General features: G+C 42.9%; 3 protein-coding genes across 12 annotated transcripts; 1 reads left to right on the top strand and 2 right to left on the bottom strand.

Annotated features, from left to right (window-relative positions):
• Positions 1–2,668: 2,668 nt before the first annotated feature.
• LOC135542395 (neuritin-like protein) lies at positions 2,669–4,517 on the bottom strand. Its single transcript, XM_064969348.1, has 3 exons — positions 4,331–4,517; positions 3,248–3,395; positions 2,669–2,978 (listed from the first exon to the last, which is right to left on the bottom strand). The coding sequence occupies exons 1-3, from the start codon at positions 4,515–4,517 to the stop codon at positions 2,669–2,671; spliced, it is 645 nt and encodes a 214-aa protein (XP_064825420.1).
• Positions 4,518–8,461: 3,944 nt separating this feature from the next.
• LOC135549684 (THAP domain-containing protein 11-like) lies at positions 8,462–11,145 on the bottom strand. Its single transcript, XM_064979887.1, has one exon. The coding sequence runs from the start codon at positions 11,029–11,031 to the stop codon at positions 10,204–10,206; it is 828 nt and encodes a 275-aa protein (XP_064835959.1). The 5' UTR covers positions 11,032–11,145; the 3' UTR covers positions 8,462–10,203.
• Positions 10,790–17,623, top strand: LOC135549644 (centromere protein T-like). 10 transcript variants are annotated; one of them, XM_064979835.1, is made up of 14 exons: positions 10,790–10,879; positions 11,889–11,992; positions 12,168–12,297; positions 13,141–13,297; positions 13,461–13,554; positions 13,674–13,843; positions 14,505–14,565; positions 14,663–14,814; positions 15,043–15,840; positions 16,052–16,396; positions 16,476–16,575; positions 16,676–16,828; positions 17,041–17,145; positions 17,256–17,623. In XM_064979835.1, the coding sequence occupies exons 2-14, from the start codon at positions 11,904–11,906 to the stop codon at positions 17,386–17,388; spliced, it is 2,487 nt and encodes an 828-aa protein (XP_064835907.1). In that variant the 5' UTR covers positions 10,790–10,879; positions 11,889–11,903; the 3' UTR covers positions 17,389–17,623. The 10 variants fall into 10 exon arrangements, 9 of the variants coding, with proteins under 9 accessions (XP_064835907.1, XP_064835900.1, XP_064835932.1 ...); XM_064979828.1 differs by lacking the exon at positions 10,790–10,879 and adding an exon at positions 10,929–11,017; XM_064979860.1 differs by lacking the exon at positions 10,790–10,879 and adding an exon at positions 11,362–11,466 and having other exon boundaries at positions 13,674–13,810.
• Positions 17,624–18,194: the final 571 nt, after the last annotated feature.

Raw genomic sequence — 18,194 nt, 5'->3', positions numbered from 1 at the left:
GCACCTGGATCTTCTCCTCTCAGGTACATTACATACCATACACTAGGCTGTAACTTTTATTACCCAAAATAAAGAATAGGATACCTTTAGCATTTATTGTACAATAGTCAGCAGGCATATTCCAAATTCACACAATTTGTCTCTAAATTACTCGCATGCTAATATTTCATTAGGTCAACACAGCATTTATATCAGCAGAGAGTGTATTTAATTTGGGTAAGCTGTGTTATGTCTGAATTGACCACCTGTGTTTCCAACAAGTATTCCGGCCAATGATAGAGGTTGTTTCAGGAGACAACAACGATGTAGATCCAATCATACATCAGAGTGGGACAGTGTGGACCACAGAGACCACATCTACCTCAGGTCCATGCTCATCTTCACTGTTCAGGGTCTGTAACAAAATGTCAAACAAATCGCCCACCAATCACCTAGTAGCATTGGACCCAGAGGCGGGGGATGCCCCAGAACTGGTGATATCAGAACCTCAGGGAGAACCCAGACAGAGGCAGAGCCCTGAAGCCAGCAAACCAGGTTGTCTCATTGAGGAGCTGGACTAACCCTGCAGAAGGCTTTGATAGCATTAACAACACTAGGTTTAGGTGTTCAATATGGGAAAGCCTTGTTTTGCTGAAGACGGGTACAATGTAAGCACAGAGAGCTGCTGTGGAGCTATTTCGCAGCCATGGGTTTACACCCAACACATTTTCCGCTCAAAACAATGTTTTTTTTGTTAGTTTTTCGTAGCTGTCCTATTTTTTTATTTTTTTTTAGCTGTCCTATTACTGGTTATACAATATATTCTGTATTCTCAGGCTCAGTGTTCTGAATTAAGTGTTCATGAACTGCATTCAAATCCATTCCAAAATAATCCCAGGCAGATTATAGCCAGGGCTCATAAAATAAAACGTTATAGTACAGTATGGGGAATTTGTCTCAGTGCTTGTTACACAAATACTTTAAATATACCACTAGGTGGCACTTAAGTACCAAATATGCAATACACACTGGCTCATCATTTTTTTAACCTTTATTTAAATAGGCAAGTCAGTTAAGAACAAATTCTTATTTTCAATGACAGCCTAGGAACTGTGGGTAGAACAAGGGGGAGAATGACAGATTTGTACCTTGTCAGGTTGGGGGTTTGAACTTGCAACCTTCTGGTTACTAGTCCAACACTCTAACCACGAGGCTACCCTGCCACCCCAATTACAGAAAATAAAACATAAAAAACAAGTTTAGAAAATAGAGTAATGATGATGATGATCACGCATAAATGTGAACTTAAAGAGTAGTTATTTTGTCAAAGTCTTTGCGTGTTTTAGCAGTAGTATTATTACAGACCTGCTAATGCAAAAACACATGGACTGTATCATTTAATCTACCTGGGACTGAGGGTGAGATTTCAGGGCTCCCTGAAAGAAAACATGGCCCGGTGCCCAGGTCAAATACTGGTCACAGGGAGACTAGAGAATAGATTTTAGTAGATTTGGTCTTTAAATAAAGGTACCAAAAAGAGGATTAACAAAAAATATATCCACCTGTCTCCTCATCTCTCTTGTCATAGCCACACGCATGCACAAATGGCATTGTCTACTGTTCTCTAAATCTTTGTTTCTGTTCATGACCATGTTCACATCATAATTCACCATCTCTTCATGTTTCCTCCTCCCTCTCCCCCTCCTCCCTCCCCTACTCTGACATATGGCTAGGATGTGCAGTGTGTCCTGGGCTGTCAGGGTGCATCGAGGGATGCTGGGCAGGAACAAAGACAGATTAGATTGATCTGCTCATGACCTTCTGTTATGAAAGGATTTAAGAGCAAAGATTACAAACACACGCACAAGATACACACACACACACACACACATTGCATACTACACCATACATATCCTTGTAAATATATTTTATTCCAAATGAATGCATGAATTATCAAATCTAACTGTCTGGATTAATCAGCTGTGTGTCTGTTTGAATTTACGTCTTACAATTGAATGAAACAATGCATGCATCCCTTAAAGCAACTGCTCTGAGAAATCTGACATGAAACTATGAAAACAAACATGTATCTAAGGGAAGTGCAGCTTCTGATATCATTTTTACATTATGATGAATCGTTACATAATAAGTCCACAGGCACACTGTTTGTGGTGGCTATTCCATGCCCAGTGCCCACACAGGCAATGCAAGAATCAATGATTGGGGAATATAGGGATTTAGTCAGGTGGTGGCTGAGTAAAATACATTTGACAGGTATAGCTCATATAAAAACACGAAAGTGTATACAGGTGTAGGGGTTCTGTAGGTCTGATATCTAATTTTACATTAATACTATTGGTCAACAACTCAGATTCTGAATCCAAACAACTCAAGATGTTATAAAAGGTCTTAGATTTGTTCTTTCTATTTTTTGTTCCTGTCTTTCTTTCTTACATGAGCTATGTGCCATGAATGAAGTCCATAACGCGTGAGTGTTTTTTTGTGTGTACATGTACATGCCTGTGTGTGTATGCATGTTGGAGGAGGTATGCATTTTGGCGTGAGGATGTGTGCTTGCGTGTGTTTTGGAGTGAGGGGTTTTCCCAGGTGTGTGTTGGTTAATTTTATGCTCAGTCCAGTAAAACACAAGGCTCACAGAGAACCTATAGCAGTCTGAGGGAGGCTCGGGCTACATCCTGAGAAGGAGCAGTAGAGAGATGCATGCTGAGAGCAGAAGCGTGGTGTAGGCGGGTCCAAGGTGATGCGTGTACCCTTTTAGAGTTTCTTGATTGGTCTGGTCTGATGTTGGTGGGCTCAGGGAGGGTGGCACGGGCACTGTATTGGGTGCCAGTATGGTGCGGCTGGCACACATGTCATAGAGGTTTCCAGAAAACTGTGTCTTCCTAGACTCTTGCCTCAGAGACTCCCACACAGCCGCTGCGTCTCCAGGACAACCGGCAAGTGCCGCATTCGCACACACATGGAATGCATCCCATGATCTGTAAGGGGGCAAATATGACAACATGAGGGAGTGTTTTTTTTTAAGTATGTGAAAGGAATACTCCAAGGAAGTCTGAAGGTTGTGAATGAGGGATGTGGGACGTGTGTGTGTTTTCAAGTGTTGGAGCACATGTTGGGTTACAGTCTGATTCTGTAGGAGTGACTTGGTCTGAAAATGTTTGTAAGGAGATGGGAGAATATGCAAGGAGAAAAAGAGAGCTGGAGTGATTGAGTAGGTGTCAAATTGGAGTGGGAGAGAGAGACTCACCTGCAGACTGTGTCAATGTCCTGTGTGCTCTGCTCTTTCTGTGTGTCACCCAGACTGTCCCCCAGAGTGAGGAGACACTGAGCAAAGCTCTTGTAGATGACGCCACAGGAGCTAGGGAGTGCAGCAGCCCAACACACAGGAGCCAGATCTGAGGAAGTGAAGAGTATGAATGTGAATTACAGTAGATACATAAGCTCTTTTGTCCACTGCTATTAATAGATTACTTTTAATTTGTTTATTTACGTCTGGGGTTTTAGCATCGGAGTAAGGTAATTCATCAGCCTGTCCGCCTCTGGAGATACCTGCTATGCCCCTGTGTGTGTGTGTGTGTGTGTGTGTGTGTGTGTGTGTAAACTACATATACACACACATTGGTAAACAAACAAACAACCATATAATCACAAACACACGCATATTAGCCCTGAGGGAGGGTGGTGAAGGAACATGAAGATGAGCATCACCACAGGGGGAAGGTTGGGGTGAATGCAACAAACTCAACAAATGAATCTCTTGCTCTGGTGTCCTAGCACAACATGCATTATGTCTCTCTCTCTCTCTCTCTCAACGTAACATTCTTATAGCCTTTAGTCAACTCCATAGACTACAGGAGGTACCGCCCCTATCCTCAGCACTCAGTGGGATAGTATTCTCCAGCTGTCCCACAACTCCATGAGAGACGACAGTGGGAAGCACACACACACACATAAACACACACACTGCGCTGTTCAGAACAAGATAGAACAGCATGTATTTCATTAGGATAAGTGCTTCGTAAAATTTCTCTCCTTCATATCCGAATGGATTCAGAAAGAAATACATTTTCACCCATACAGTTGCTCTCCTCTCCTGACCAACTTACCATCACTCCTGCTCTGCTACTTATGCCATCCCTTCAGTTTCAAATATTTTAACAAACAACAGTTGAACAGAAAAAATACAGGAAACTAGTAAGAGCAGAGTGAGGTAAAAGCTGCCTTTTGAAGCATCAAACTGCGCTCACCACACTAAAGTAATATCACTACAACACACACAGAGACACACAGACATACAATACATAAATAGATAAGGGGAAAGCATCCTTACAGAGGTAAAGAGCAACAGGCAGGAGGAAAGTCACGGTGCAGGCATGGGACCTCATACTCAACTGGCCCAACTGAGTCCAGTGGAGCCCCAGCACACAATTAATGGGCTCTGTTCTGATGACGTTCACAGCAGTGTTATAATCCCGGACAGAATTTTGGTGTCTTCTCAGAGTGAGGTGTCCTGTCATTCATTTGTTGGATCATCAGAGCTCAAGAGTAGAGCAGAGCATACAGGCAGATCGTAGTGAGTGTTCACGGGATTAACAGAGCAAAGGGCCAACGTGCTGCATCCAGGGGATGTGTGTGTAGGGGAGGGGTGGAAGGCAAGCTGTGGAAAGCTTGGGGGCAACGGACCAGGGACGTCACATCATAGCACACTGGATTAAAGCATTCTCATTTCCAATCTCAGTATTAAGGGCATTTAGTGGAGGTAAAATAGCACATAGCACAAACTCACAATACAGTGTGTCAATAGTTTGGTAGAGAGATAGAAGAGAAAGTGGAGCTCCTGAGAAATATGGGCTTTATATAAACTCAGCAAAAAAATAAACGTTCTCTCACTGTCAACTGAGTTTATTTTCAGCAAACTTAACATGTGCAAATATTTGTATGAACATAAGATTCAACAACTGAGCCATAAACTGAACAAGTTTCACAGACGTGACTAACAGAAGTGGAATAATGTGTCCCTGTCCAGGATAAACAGATAGCCGTCCTGACAGTATATTTCCTTAGTAAGATCACCGAATCAACAGTCCAGTTAGAGAGGGTGACAATGGAATTAGAAGTCTAGTAGAAAGGCCTCTTTAGTGTCCTAAGTTTTCATAACTGTGACATTAATTGCCTACCGTCTGTAAGCTGTTAGTGTCTTAACGACCGTTCCACAGGTACATGTTCATTAATTGTTTATGGTTCATTGAACAAGCATGGGAAACAGTGTTTAAACCCTTTACAATGAAGATCTGTGAAGTTATTTGGATTTTTACAAATTATCTTTGAAAGACAGGGTCCTGAAAAAGGGGTTTCTTTTTTTGTTGAGTTTAGTTTGCAGAACAGTTTCTTACAAAAGAGGGGAAATACTCCCTAACACAGACCCACAAATTCCAGATGTTTGGAGTTACTATTTCTCAATGAATGGAATTTATTCTGGGTTTATTGAGATTACTCAGTAAATCTGTCCTATCCACCCCCACACACATATACTGTATACAGTGTATTTTCATAGTTTTTGCCTGTGTGGGACTATGTCTTGTTTTCTAGGACGGTAAGGTGGGCTGTTCTGGGTTAAATAATCCGATTTTTGGGAAGAAGCTGGCAGATGGATGAGATCCCAGTGAGGATTAGAGAAACCAGCCCACCTGGGAGAGACGAGCTCGGAATCACAGGATCCTCTGGGACACTCCGCTCCCAGAGGACAAGGGGGGGCAGGGTTCAGGCAACATTAGTTACCCACACACAGATCATATATGGAGTTTCCCTCTGCCCACCATCTAATGACAGCCCTACCTGGTTGAGCCTTTGGATTATAGACAGACAGTTTTAACAACCCACTTCCCACTGTATGCCCCCTGGCTCCACCCTCCATGCCCCCCAGATGGCTGGCGCTGGGTGCATTAGTAGATAAGTCCTGTTTCACATCTGTAGACAGTCACACATGGGAGGAACGATATCTCAACAGTAATCTGCGGTTTAATACAACCATTAGCTTCTGAATAATCTGACAGCCTCTGGAGATACCTGCTATGCCCCTGTGTGTGTGTGTGTGTGTGTGTGTGTGTGTGTCCATCAGAATGACAGTCAGAATGACAACTGGAAGCAGGGATTGAGATTAGGTCCTATACGCAATATCCCTGACTATCTGATTGCAGAATAAGGGTCTCAGCATGGCAGGAAGCTGAGAGCCACGATCGTCACACTGCTGTTTAATCTCCCACAGTTCAATGGATGGCATCTTCATATAGATTTGAGGGTCGGATTAGGTAGATTAAGAAGTAGGGACACTATGGTCAGATAAAGTGTATGTGCTTTATCTCTATGGTTGTTCAGAGAATAGAGAAGAACAATGGTTAACAATGAAAGGCAAGGACAGTAGAATATATAGCACCAGAGTACACACAGGCTAACAAAATCAACATGGGCAAACAAGGTTAAACAGGCTTAACATAACCAAAGTAAGAAATGTGCCACAAAGCAAATGTAAATCCTTACAAATAGAGGCAAATCCACTTGGAATGATGCATGGCAGTGTGGTCACTTACACAAGTCACGCGATGACTACTGAGAGCTTTGGCATGGGATTGTTTGATAGAGGATTTCATGAATTGTTTGTTTCGTAAAAAAATATATAATTCACAGACATTCACGTCAAAACACAGTGTTATACTTTAATCTTGTAATACTCTTTAATGACATAGGGTTTCCTCTTGAAAGTACCATGATAGGAGAGGCAGCGGAGTCATGCACATTGTTTTAGGGAATTTGATTCATATTATATAAGGCACTAAGGAAGAGACAGTGAAATGATTAGACATGAGTGGCTACTCTATGCAGATACTGTGTGGTGAAAGCGAGAGAGAGTGGGGGGAGAGCGAGAGAAAGAGGGGATAGGGAAAGGGAGAGAGAGTTGTGTAAATTTGATTGACAGGCCTAGATTAAGTCATTACATAACTCTACTGGGACCTGGGGTAGAGAATAAATCCAGATTAGGATTAGGAACCCCCCTCTCTCCATTCATCTCTCTCGCTCTCGCTCTCGCTCTCTCTCTCTCTCTCTCTCTCTCTGTCACACATATAATTCCTGTACCCATGTCAGCTGAAAAGGTACATTCTTTTGGTGGGAAACATATGACAAATGTACATATATACACAAACTGCATAGTGAGTCATCCAGTTTACACACATCATTGATTTTTAAATTCCAAAATAACTAGCAATGCAATGTACACAGAATATTCACACAGACACAATTTACACACTGTCTAATAAACATACACACATACAGGTTACCTACCCTGGGAAACAGCTCTGAGCTTTCATGTGAGGGGTTAGCCCTCTGACAAACCCTTTGCTAACCAGCAGTGGAGCCTCAGAGTGGTGTGGTCAGAAGACTGAGGGTGCATATCAATACTCTTACTGGGCCTCCTCGTCTCCTTTCCTTAATCTACACTGTTATAATTTGACATCCCTCAGTGTTTTTGACTGTCCAGTGCTTTTTAATCCATACAAATGGAGGTTTCCATTAAACCTTTTTATGCTAGTAAAGTACATGTAGGATAAAACATTTCATGACGAGCGAGATGAAAACATTCCAAATGTTGACAAAACTCAATACGCTAGACATAATGGGATCTTTTTGTGTCGGTAAAATGAATTATGCGAGATATGTCGATGGGAAACGCTTTTATGCGCGAATATTGAAACAATGACCATCATATCGAAGTAAACTTGGGAGTCACGCGATGACATGTGTCGTCCTCCAACTACGATTTGGGAAACCATGCAGTTTATTAGACTACAGATGAAATCAATTATGATGAATTTCACAGGGTGGTGAAAGTGCAAGGTGATGAGCTTGCTGCTCCTTTCCAATAAATATCGAGGGTCTTGTTATGGCGACATGATCATCGATGTTTGGCTGCCATTTGACAAATAAAAATAATATCGCTCTTTCGTCCATAATAATAATGTAAGCTATACGTGAGCTCAAGCCAACACCGCTAAAGCGCACGTTCCAAGAGTGTGCACACTCACTATATAACGCGACATAGTTTGTGATAAAACCATCATTTGAGTTGAAAATGCGGTGGAAACCTACTTAACTTCTCTTTTTTATTTGAATACCACAAAGGGTATTTCTACGTGTATTACGTCATCACGCACCGCCTTTTATCAGCGACAAATTAATTTGATGGAAACACATATCGTGGGAAAATGCGCGTTTTGTTTTTATGCGTATCTTAGAATATTCGCATGAAAATCTGTCGCCACGCCCCCTACATTGCAATGCTAATCACATCTCGCTTTTACCTTTATTTAACTATGATAAATGGATTTTAATGACTGTTTGCTAAAGACAAGTCACTAACTAATAGATAGAATCTACAACAAAATAATACAATAGAAAGTAGAAAAGATTCTTATAAATTACAGTTTACTGATGCTAAGGACAGGGGTAAGAATGCATAACGTCCCATATAACAGAGGAAGGTAAGATAGTGGACGATGATCCGCCAAGGGAGAAAGATAGAGAAAATGTGATCTATAGGGATGCACACTTGACAGACAGAATGGGGAGGGAAAGTCCAGTGACATTGATGTCCAAGCTGTAGTGTAGTGCCATCTACAGTCTGTATAGTGCAGCAGGTCTGGTGAGAGGATTCAAACTTAATTTTGAAAATGAACTCCCCATACCAGATATTCTTTAATGTGAGCTAGTCATTTAATTTATTAGGATCCCCATTAGTAGACGCCAATGGCGGCAGCAAGTCTTACTGGGGTCCGACGCTTAACGAAAAATACATTACAGACAAAAGACTTTACAATTTACAGTTACATACATACACACACTACATGTTAATGTTTTTATCAGTTACACATGAATGTCAGAACAAACACACAACAAGTAGGTCACATGGGGGATAGGCATTGTGCCATCAGGTGTTGCTTTATTTGTTTTTTGAAAACAGGTTTGATGTTCACTTGCGCTATATAAGATGGAAGGGAGTTCCATGCACTCATGGATCTGTATAATGCTGTACATTTACTTGAATTTGTTCTGGACCTGGGGACTGTGACCCCTAGTGGCATGTCTGGGGGGGGGGGGGGGGTACGTGTGTGTGCCAGTGCTGTGTGTAAGTTGACTATGAAAAATATTAGGAACGTCCAACACATTTCTTATAATCAAGATAAGATTAAGTCATGATTCTAGATCCCTTTGATGTTCAAGGTAAGTGAATTTCTCTAAGAAAAAGTCTGTTTCAATTGAAAAGGGGAATAGAAATGATAGACATCAACTGCATGATTTGATCACTGCACTAAGAATAACACTCATGCATCAATTTAAACAGATAAAGAAACAACTCAGGATATATTATTTCAAAATTAAATTTACTTCAAATGGTTATGGTTTACGTTTCAGAACAGTCATTGCTGTCAGGTCAAAGTTCAACAGTCAGAGGTTAACATAATATCCATACGTGAGTGGCAACTATAGATACTGTATCAAACTATTTGGAAGAAGGTTGAGACACACAGTCAGTGAACCTTTAGGTGGTGTAAAAGCCTTGCAACCAGAGAGCCATGGATCAAGACAGGTCTCTTGTGGAAATAGGCACCTCATAAGCACACATACTTTTATGATACCCAACACATCTTCCCACAGCTAGAGTCACAAAGCAACCTTGTTTTGGAGGATGGCCTCTGAGCTGAAAAGCTGGTGTTTAATATACTGCAATGAGAATTCAACTACAGACACTGACATACAAACAGAAAACAACCAGAAAAAAGTGGCCTAATAATTCCCCCAACCCCCTGTTCTGTCGAACGTAGGCTACAGAGTTGCAGCCAGGCAATCCACAAGAATGCATTGGCCAATGTTTTTACACTCCCCCAAAAGGCTGCTTGCACTTAGCAAACACACGGGTGGACTAAATTGGGCAATGTTTTATAGGAAACTATGGGATTATTACTATCAACTAGCTAGCCAAAAATAGCATGAGTAGACCAAAAAGTCAAATCTCTTCTATTGAAAATAAATTGTCATCGCTTTTGTAAAAAAAGAGGGTTTGCTCTGCTCTCCACGGACCCCCTTCATCTCACGTTAAAGTCTTAGGTCGCGACGGTCTTTAGCTATCCATCCTTTGGGTGGGAATGATGGTCACATTTTCTTTACCGCTGCTCCTGCCGAGAGCAAACGGTCCCGCTCTCGCACCTCCTCCTGTAGCTTGGCCTCGGTTACGCGCAGCTGGCGGATGGTTGCCTTCATCTCCTTCATCTTCACTTCCATGAGTGCGATGATGTCCCGCTGCTCGTTCAGCTTCCGAAGTAGTTCGGCCGAGGTGGTCCCGGTGGTCAGCGAGTACGCGTGGTCCAGCGGGTTGCTGACAACGCTGTAGTACTGCACAGTCTGCTGCTGGGCAGCGGCGTCTGCAGGGGGATCGTCGCCCCCAGCCAGGTCAGTGGAGCTGGAGACGACTGCAGTAAAACAGGACCCGTCACCCTGCGCGGCTGGATTTACAGGTTCGAGGTATTCGCCGTCTGGGCCGATCTGCACCACGATAGGGCCATCAGTAGCAGCTGTGTCGGTGACTGCATCGCTCTGAGCGGTCTCAGCGGCACCTGGGGCTGTCGAAACAACGTTTGTGATGACAATACTACCTGGACTGGAGGCTGTAACAGGAGCCGCCGCAGACGCTTTCCTGTTCCTGCCCCTTCGATTCTTGCGTTCATTCACTCCTCTCAGCGGGAAGAGCGTCGGTACTCGAACGGTATAGGTCTTTCTGCCACCGGGAAAGTGTACGCTACAGACGCGGTGTCCAGTAGTGGGTTGGAAGGTACTAAAACAGCCGCTCACCCCGGCCCGGGAGATGTTCTTGAGCCAAATTTCCCTTTGCGTGGTATCCTTTGGAAATGTGTAGAACCGCAGCTCTCTGTCCCGATGAGAGTTGTTGTAGCAGCCAGGGACACAGCAGGTGAATCCAGGCATATTTATTCCAATGAAAATCTGATAAACTTGTTATTCTATTGAAGTTTTATCTAATTTATTTTTGTTTCGTTCTTCCTCGCGTTATTATCAAGCCCATCGGCCTCGAAGCGGAACTACACGTCCCACAATGCTTACAACTTCCTGTTTTGTGTCCTAAGCAGGCAGCCCCAAAAATATGACATTTTGTTTAGTGTTGCGCACAATTAATATAGTTTTTAGACGTATTTGTGTATAATATCTCATAAGTGTATTATGTTGATAGATGTTTAACTATTGTATCCATTATTACTGTTTTCCAAGCAATCGTGTATCAGAACTAAGAACTTAAATAAACTACAAGTCCCATAATGAATCCCGAATAGCTTTTCTGCTTCCCCAAATTCTCATCTCGCGAGTTTTCACTTACATTTTAAACACGGGAGCCATCCGCTAAAGGTAAACACTAACTAGCAAGTTTTTTTTATTGTATATATAATTTTTTATAGCATCCTAAGCTTGCTAGGATACTATCATAAAATAGCACAATAAAACGTTGTTTTTCCACATAGAGGCGACACGAATCTAACGTATCGTGAACACGACTCGGTAGAATTCCTTGATTGTGTCAGTCAGTATGATAAATTTAACTTTAGCTTAGTTTGGATAGCTAGTTAGCTAGGTTACGTTAGCGTAGTTAACTTTAACGCGTTAGTCGCCCCACTTACTTACTTTCAGAAGTAGTAAGTTATGTGTTTATTTGCATTAACGTTAGCTAGCAAGTACTAAGCCGGTAGTGAGCTAGATAACTAATTGAAACTGACAGCATGTCAATTATTTCCAGAATATCGATAAGACGTTGACTTCTTCTGTTTCGACAGACTGAAGGTTATGCCATGGATTCTGTAGATGAGGACCTGTCTGCTCGAATTCTCCTGCAAAATGTAATTCAAACGGAGTCCTCCAGGTCACCAATTTCCCGCAGGTAAATCAACACTGTCAAAGTGTCACCCATAGTACCTACTATCGATCAACTAAACTTTCTTTGGCTAGCGATTGTCTACTGTTAGGTTGACAGGCCTTCTCTTGTCAACTGTGATATCTCCTGATAAATGTTAACATTTTAAGGGAATAAGCCATGTGTGTTATGTCCTCTCTAGTGCCTCCCAGGCTCAGTTCCAGTCCCCTGGGTCCAGAGTCAGACATAGTATCAGACTAAGGAGGAGTGGTGTTGGGGCCCTTACCCCACAGGAGGCCCTCAAACAGAGCATCAAAAAGAAGCTTCGTGAGGTCAGGTTAAGCTGGGTGTACACTGTGATTTTGGCCCCAATTTTAGCTGTCCCAGACAAGGTTTTGAGATCGGAGACAAAATCCCCATGTCCTTGCCTACTCTGGGTGAGCGGCCATCAGCTACGCTTGTTTAATGTGAGCGGGTCAGAGATGTAATCAGAGGGCTACCGATCCTGTCTTTGAGCAGTCCCAGACGTCCAATATTTTTAAAGGTGTTTGATTTTATCTGCACAAAATCTGCAATACTGTTGTAGTGTGACATGTGTAATGACAAGATTTGAGAACGGTGATCAGCAATAGCCAGTGAGATGATAACTTTGTATCACATCACCCATAATGTGTACTCTCGAGCAGGAGCGATGATTACTACTAGTATGTGTTTGTACTTGCCAAAGTATCAAATCGTTACAGCTCTGACAAGCTATTTACACACAATGTATTTCAATTAAAAATGTATTGGCTAGATATTTCAACTCTGTATGACAAGCATGAATGTCTGACTGATAACGTTTGAGGCTGCTTTGAGCCACAGCTCGTTCTAGCTATGAAATCACATCTTTGTCAAGACTGCATGGTATAGAGAATCCTCAAGACCGAAGAATGTTGTCGTGCGTGACCTCCCTTCGTTTGTTTGCGCAGCACTATGTTGGTAAGACAACTACAGGAAAGACGGTCATTTAATGTGAGAGGCTCAGGGAGATTAGGATTTTAAAGTTGTGTAGTGTCCGCCCGGCATTACTTTGAAGATCTGTCTTTCTGTCCGTTTGTCTGTGTTGGGCAGAGGAACTGTTTTAAACAAGGCTTGTGTTGAGTTCATCAGCATTTTTGTATTTTCTCATACAGAGCACTTCCAGGTCTTCCCTGCCAGAGCCACCCAGTAAGAGGTGGGCTGTATCAGAGGGAATCGGGAAGATAAACACGCCTGCACCAGCCACAGCCTCACTTCTCTATGACGATGACATCACACCTAGATACCTACTCAGGGTGATCCTGCAGACAGGTGAGTGTTGTCATATCACAGTGAGAGTGTGTGGGTCAGCGTTTTAATTATTGACTAGCGGTAAGATGTATGTTTTATTATATGCTCATCATGGGCACATTATGGCCAGTTGTTCAGTGATCTTTGTTTTTGTTTCTCTTCTGTCTCCTCTCTGATTGGTTAGAGCCGGAGACATCCCTTCTGGTTCAGGACCGGCCAGTCAGGAAGAAGCCAGAGCTGCCCTCCACAAACTCCAGTCATCACAGCAACCGCCCAAGGTATGCTGACAGACAAGGATGATATCCTCAGAGGTGCACTCAGGACACACAGCCCTCTGCATTATTGGTGTGGTGATGTGTTTGTGCGTTCACACCTTGTTTTTGTTTGTGCCTCCTAGTACAGGGCTGTCTGACTTGGATTTCCCTGACATGACCACCACAGTAAACCTGTCAAATACGGTGAAGGGACTAAGCAGGAAGCGACCACGTCGGAGTCTCAACATAACAGCATTCAACAGGCAGCTTGAACATGAAGGTCATGGTCAGCACTGTACAGTGTGTGCGCATGGTTAAGTTTGTGTGACATCTATAACTGGAGCATGTTCTGAACATGCTACAGGGTGTGATTAAACATACTGGTTATCTGCTCTATATGAGAAGAAATTTTCTCTTCCGCTCATTTTGACCCACTGACAATCCTACTTTTCATGGGTTCAAGTTTAAATTAAATTGTATTTTTCGGCAAATACAATGGGTGTAGACTTTTCCATTAAATGTTTGCTTACGAGACCTTCCCAACGATGCAGAGTTAGAAAATAATAATACAAATAGTAACACGAGGAATAAAATACACAAGAATGGAGCTATATACAGGGAGTACCAGTACCAGATCAATGTGCAGGGGTATGAGGTATTTGAAGTAGATACTGTATGTACACGTAGGCAGGGTAAGTGACTAGGCATCATAATAAGAGTAACATGATGTGTGTGGGTTTTATGTGAGAATGTGTGTCTGTATATAGTATTGTGAGTGCATAAAGTCAGTGGAAGAAAGGATCAATGCAGATAATTAATGGTTACACGGACTAACTATTTAGTTGTCTTATGGATATTTAGCAGTATTATGACTTGGGGGTAGAAGCTGTCTCGGAGCCTGTTGGTTAGGAGTCTGATGATGGATGTATTCACTTCCTGATAGAATTTTATGTTTGTGGATTCCTTGTTTGCAGATGGAGAAGGTGGCAGTGCAACAGAAAAATACCTCTCATCCCTGTCTTCTGCCTCTAAAAGGTAAAGAGCTGCAAATTGGAAAAACTTCTGCTCTCTCATTGAATTTCAGTAGTGAATGTCAGAAATGTAAATGAGGCTGTTTTCTCATATTTTCTAGCTCTATCACCTTCTCTCTGAAAACACCCTTTGTGGACATTCGGACTGAGAAAAGGAGATTTCAAAGGAAGGTAGCAAATCGTAAAAAAAATTGCCTTGAGGAGTTTGACGAGGCCCTACGGAATCGAAAGGCGGCAATGGGTGGAGACCCTGGTAAGCCCTTTCCTCTGTATCCTATATAATTTCTTCCCCCTTATATCTCTGCTTGTCTTTTGTTCGGTGTATTATATTGTATGATATGCACTTAAATTATCGGGAACAATATGAGATTGAGACTCTTATGTAAGACTACATTTTGTGTGAAAAGTCAAACTTAAACCTAGTACTTCCACCTCTTTTTTTTTCTCTTTCCACCCCCACCTCCCTCTCCCTGTTTTTCAGAGCTCAGTGTTAGGGAGGATCAGCAGGGTCTCAGTGAGACCGTTCGTTCTGAGGGGTTCACCTTGGGACTGAGTGACCTCACCGCTCCTGACATCACCCATGACATCATCACCAGCAAAACAGAGCTCTACGCCCCGCCTGATGACGCAGCAACAACCTTCACTATCGCCACCCAGGACAAAGACACCATCACAGGCACACAGATCCAGCGAGAAATGGGAGGAATGAAGGATGAGGAGGAGAAAGATATGGAGGTGGTAGGGGAACAAAAGGAGTACAAGATGGAAATAGACAACAAAGATGGAGAGGATTTGGCTGTTGATGCTGGGCAGAGAGAGGCCTTGGTGAGACAGGAGGAGTCCAAATCACAGACCGAAGAGGTAGCTGACTCCCGGACAGGAGAAGATGAGGAGCTGGCTAAATCTCCGACAGAAGGAGAGGTAGCCGAGTCTCCGACAGAAGGAGAGGTAGCCGAGTCTCCGACAGAAGGAGAGGTAGCCGAGTCTCCGACAGAAGGAGAGGTAGCCGAGTCTCCGACAGAAGGAGAGGTAGCCGAGTCTCCGACAGAAGGAGAGGAGGAGGAGATGACTGAAACTCAGACAGAAGATGTAGCAGATGAAGGGAGACAGGTAGTGGAAAAAGGCTTGACATCACAGAGTTTAGTACACAACGTGATGCACATCAGTCGGAGAGCTTATTGCTCAGAGGGTGGTGTCAAGGTTGCTGGAGTGATGGAAGGAGGGAGGGGCTACAAGAGCACGGGAGCAGAGCTCCATCCTACAGAGACTGGTGAGTCAGGTTGGTAATGAGAGCATGATGTGATAATGAAATATGTGACATTGGCTGATGTGGACAGTATTCCACTTGGCTCAAATACTGCTTGTCAACAAGACTGTTCAGTCTTTTTTAAGTTTGAAAAATAATCTTAGTGGGTCTATTCTATTTTCTATTGTATTTAATTTAATATTTGTGAGACTGTTTTATTGATGTCTTTGTGTGTGTTTTGTAGGGTGTGCAGGCAGAAGGTCAGAGGGGGACACTGCTGGTGAGTGGCACAGCGGGCCGGAGGTGGGAGCTAGTGAGAGCGCCCACACCCGCACAGTAACCCTTGGCAGCGCCCCTCCCTCCCCGTTGCCCCAGGAAGATGAGCTGGAAGGTTTGAGTAGAACAGGCACCAGCCTTGGAAATGAGGAGATGGAGAACTCCATGCCTTCTTTAGAGATGACCTTTGAACCTGAGAACAATGCCCCTCGTAGTAGCATTTCATCCCTGCACCCCATCACTGCCCAGAGCTCAGCTGACCATGAGGAGGACTGGGATGATGTGGAAGAGGGGGATGGTATCCAGAGTGAAGGTTGGATCCACAAAATCTGTATTCAGGTGTCTGTGCGCATGCGTATATGTTGTGATGACTAACCCCTTCTTTCCTACAGAGCTGTCCATGAAGACACCTGCGTTTGTCAGAGAGAAGAGGAATGCTCTGCCTATTGACCCCCTGGCCACACCCACTATTCTCAAAGACCTTCAACCAAGGCAAGTCACACACAAACACATGCAATCATTTTAGTAGTAGTATTGTGTGCTAGTTTGTGTGCAAGCTTGTGACCTAATCTGTTGTCTTTTGAGGCCTCAGTGTTTCGGCTGGTGCTGCAGCTGCGGTAAGGGGAAAGCGGACTGGATCGGCCAAGAAGGATCCTGGTCTCTCTAAGAGCTACATCATGAGCGTGTTCAAACACTTTGCCAAGACCAAGGTGTCTACAGATGTCTACCCTGTCCTAAAGGAGATGTAAGAATCTACGTCCATCTTAGGGAAAAGTGCTTGTTCATTAACCTGCACATTAAGTGATTTAGTGATGTACCGATTTGTTTAAAGACAGGAAAACATCAGAATACAACTGTTCTTTTATCGTTGATGTTAAATTATTTGTATTAGTGACAATAGAGGACTTACTTAATGATAATGTATTGATGGATGCATGTGTAACATTTACTTGCCAGAATGGAGCTCTACTTTGACCGACTAGCTGATGACTTGGAGATGTTTGCTGCTCACGCCAAGAGGAAGACCATTGAGGTAGAGGATGTAGAGCTGCTGATGCGGAGGTTTGTTTATAGCTGTGGTTCGTCAGGTGTTTAAGTGTACAGCATGTACTATAATCTCCTTGTCGTGTGTGCGTGCATTCGTCTTTCTCTAACTCTGTTTTTCTCTCCAGACAGGGGTTTGTGACTGACAGCATGCCAGTCAATGTGTTGATTGAGAAATATCTCCCAATGGAATCCCGGAAGCTCCTCATTCCTGTGGCAACAAGTGGTAACTACCTCATTCCCAAACCGAAGAGAAAATGACCAGCTTATTGTGGAAAATGATTGGCTCAAATCATAATGTGGGCTGATGTTGTATATTTGATTGAATATCTATTAACAGCTGTTAATTTATTATTTGTAGACACTCATTCAAACACAGCCAGTACAAGACCATGTAACCTGGTGTAAATGTGTTTTTGATTGAATATGGCTTCGTCTTTTGTTTTGTTTGTTTATATTTGTCAAATATTACTGCAATAAAATGTATTTGATTTAATCAGTAGTCTGGTCTGGCATGTGTTAGGGCCTTTGGATGACAAAGGAGACCCTGAGGTTAGGAGTGCCTTTGCTTCCATCAGAGAATCCTGAAAGGCAACCAATACAACAAGCACTATAGTTTGTAGACACTAATCTAATCCCTCTGTCCTCATGCTGCCACCAGTTTTCACGATCGACCCAGCTAATCACAGTACAGTCAGAATAAAAAAGCAATCATTCAAACTTTCGCATTCGTTACTTTGGGGTGTGATCATTAGGCAGATAATGTTTCAAAACGTTTTGCAACAAACCGTTTTTCTCCAAACAGAAAATACAAACGACCGTTTCTATTGGACAAATTCAGTTAGGCCCATTTTCGTTCTCCTTGATTGCTTCCGTTTGGTTCTTGGCAAACGATCAGCTTTCAAACAATATGCTTCGAACACACTGATTGTGATATTGCGTTTTGGTACACCAGAAGTACATTAATTTCCAATGGATCGCTGCGTTTGTCTTGCAGCATTGCGTTGCAGAGGCAGTTGTAGTACGTTATGTGTGGTAAATCGAATGTATGCATCAAATTGTATTCG

Source organism: Oncorhynchus masou, chromosome 1 (assembly GCF_036934945.1).
Source record: "Oncorhynchus masou masou isolate Uvic2021 chromosome 1, UVic_Omas_1.1, whole genome shotgun sequence".
NCBI lineage: Eukaryota > Metazoa > Chordata > Actinopteri > Salmoniformes > Salmonidae > Oncorhynchus > Oncorhynchus masou.
This window is presented reverse-complemented; position numbering and strand designations above follow the sequence as displayed.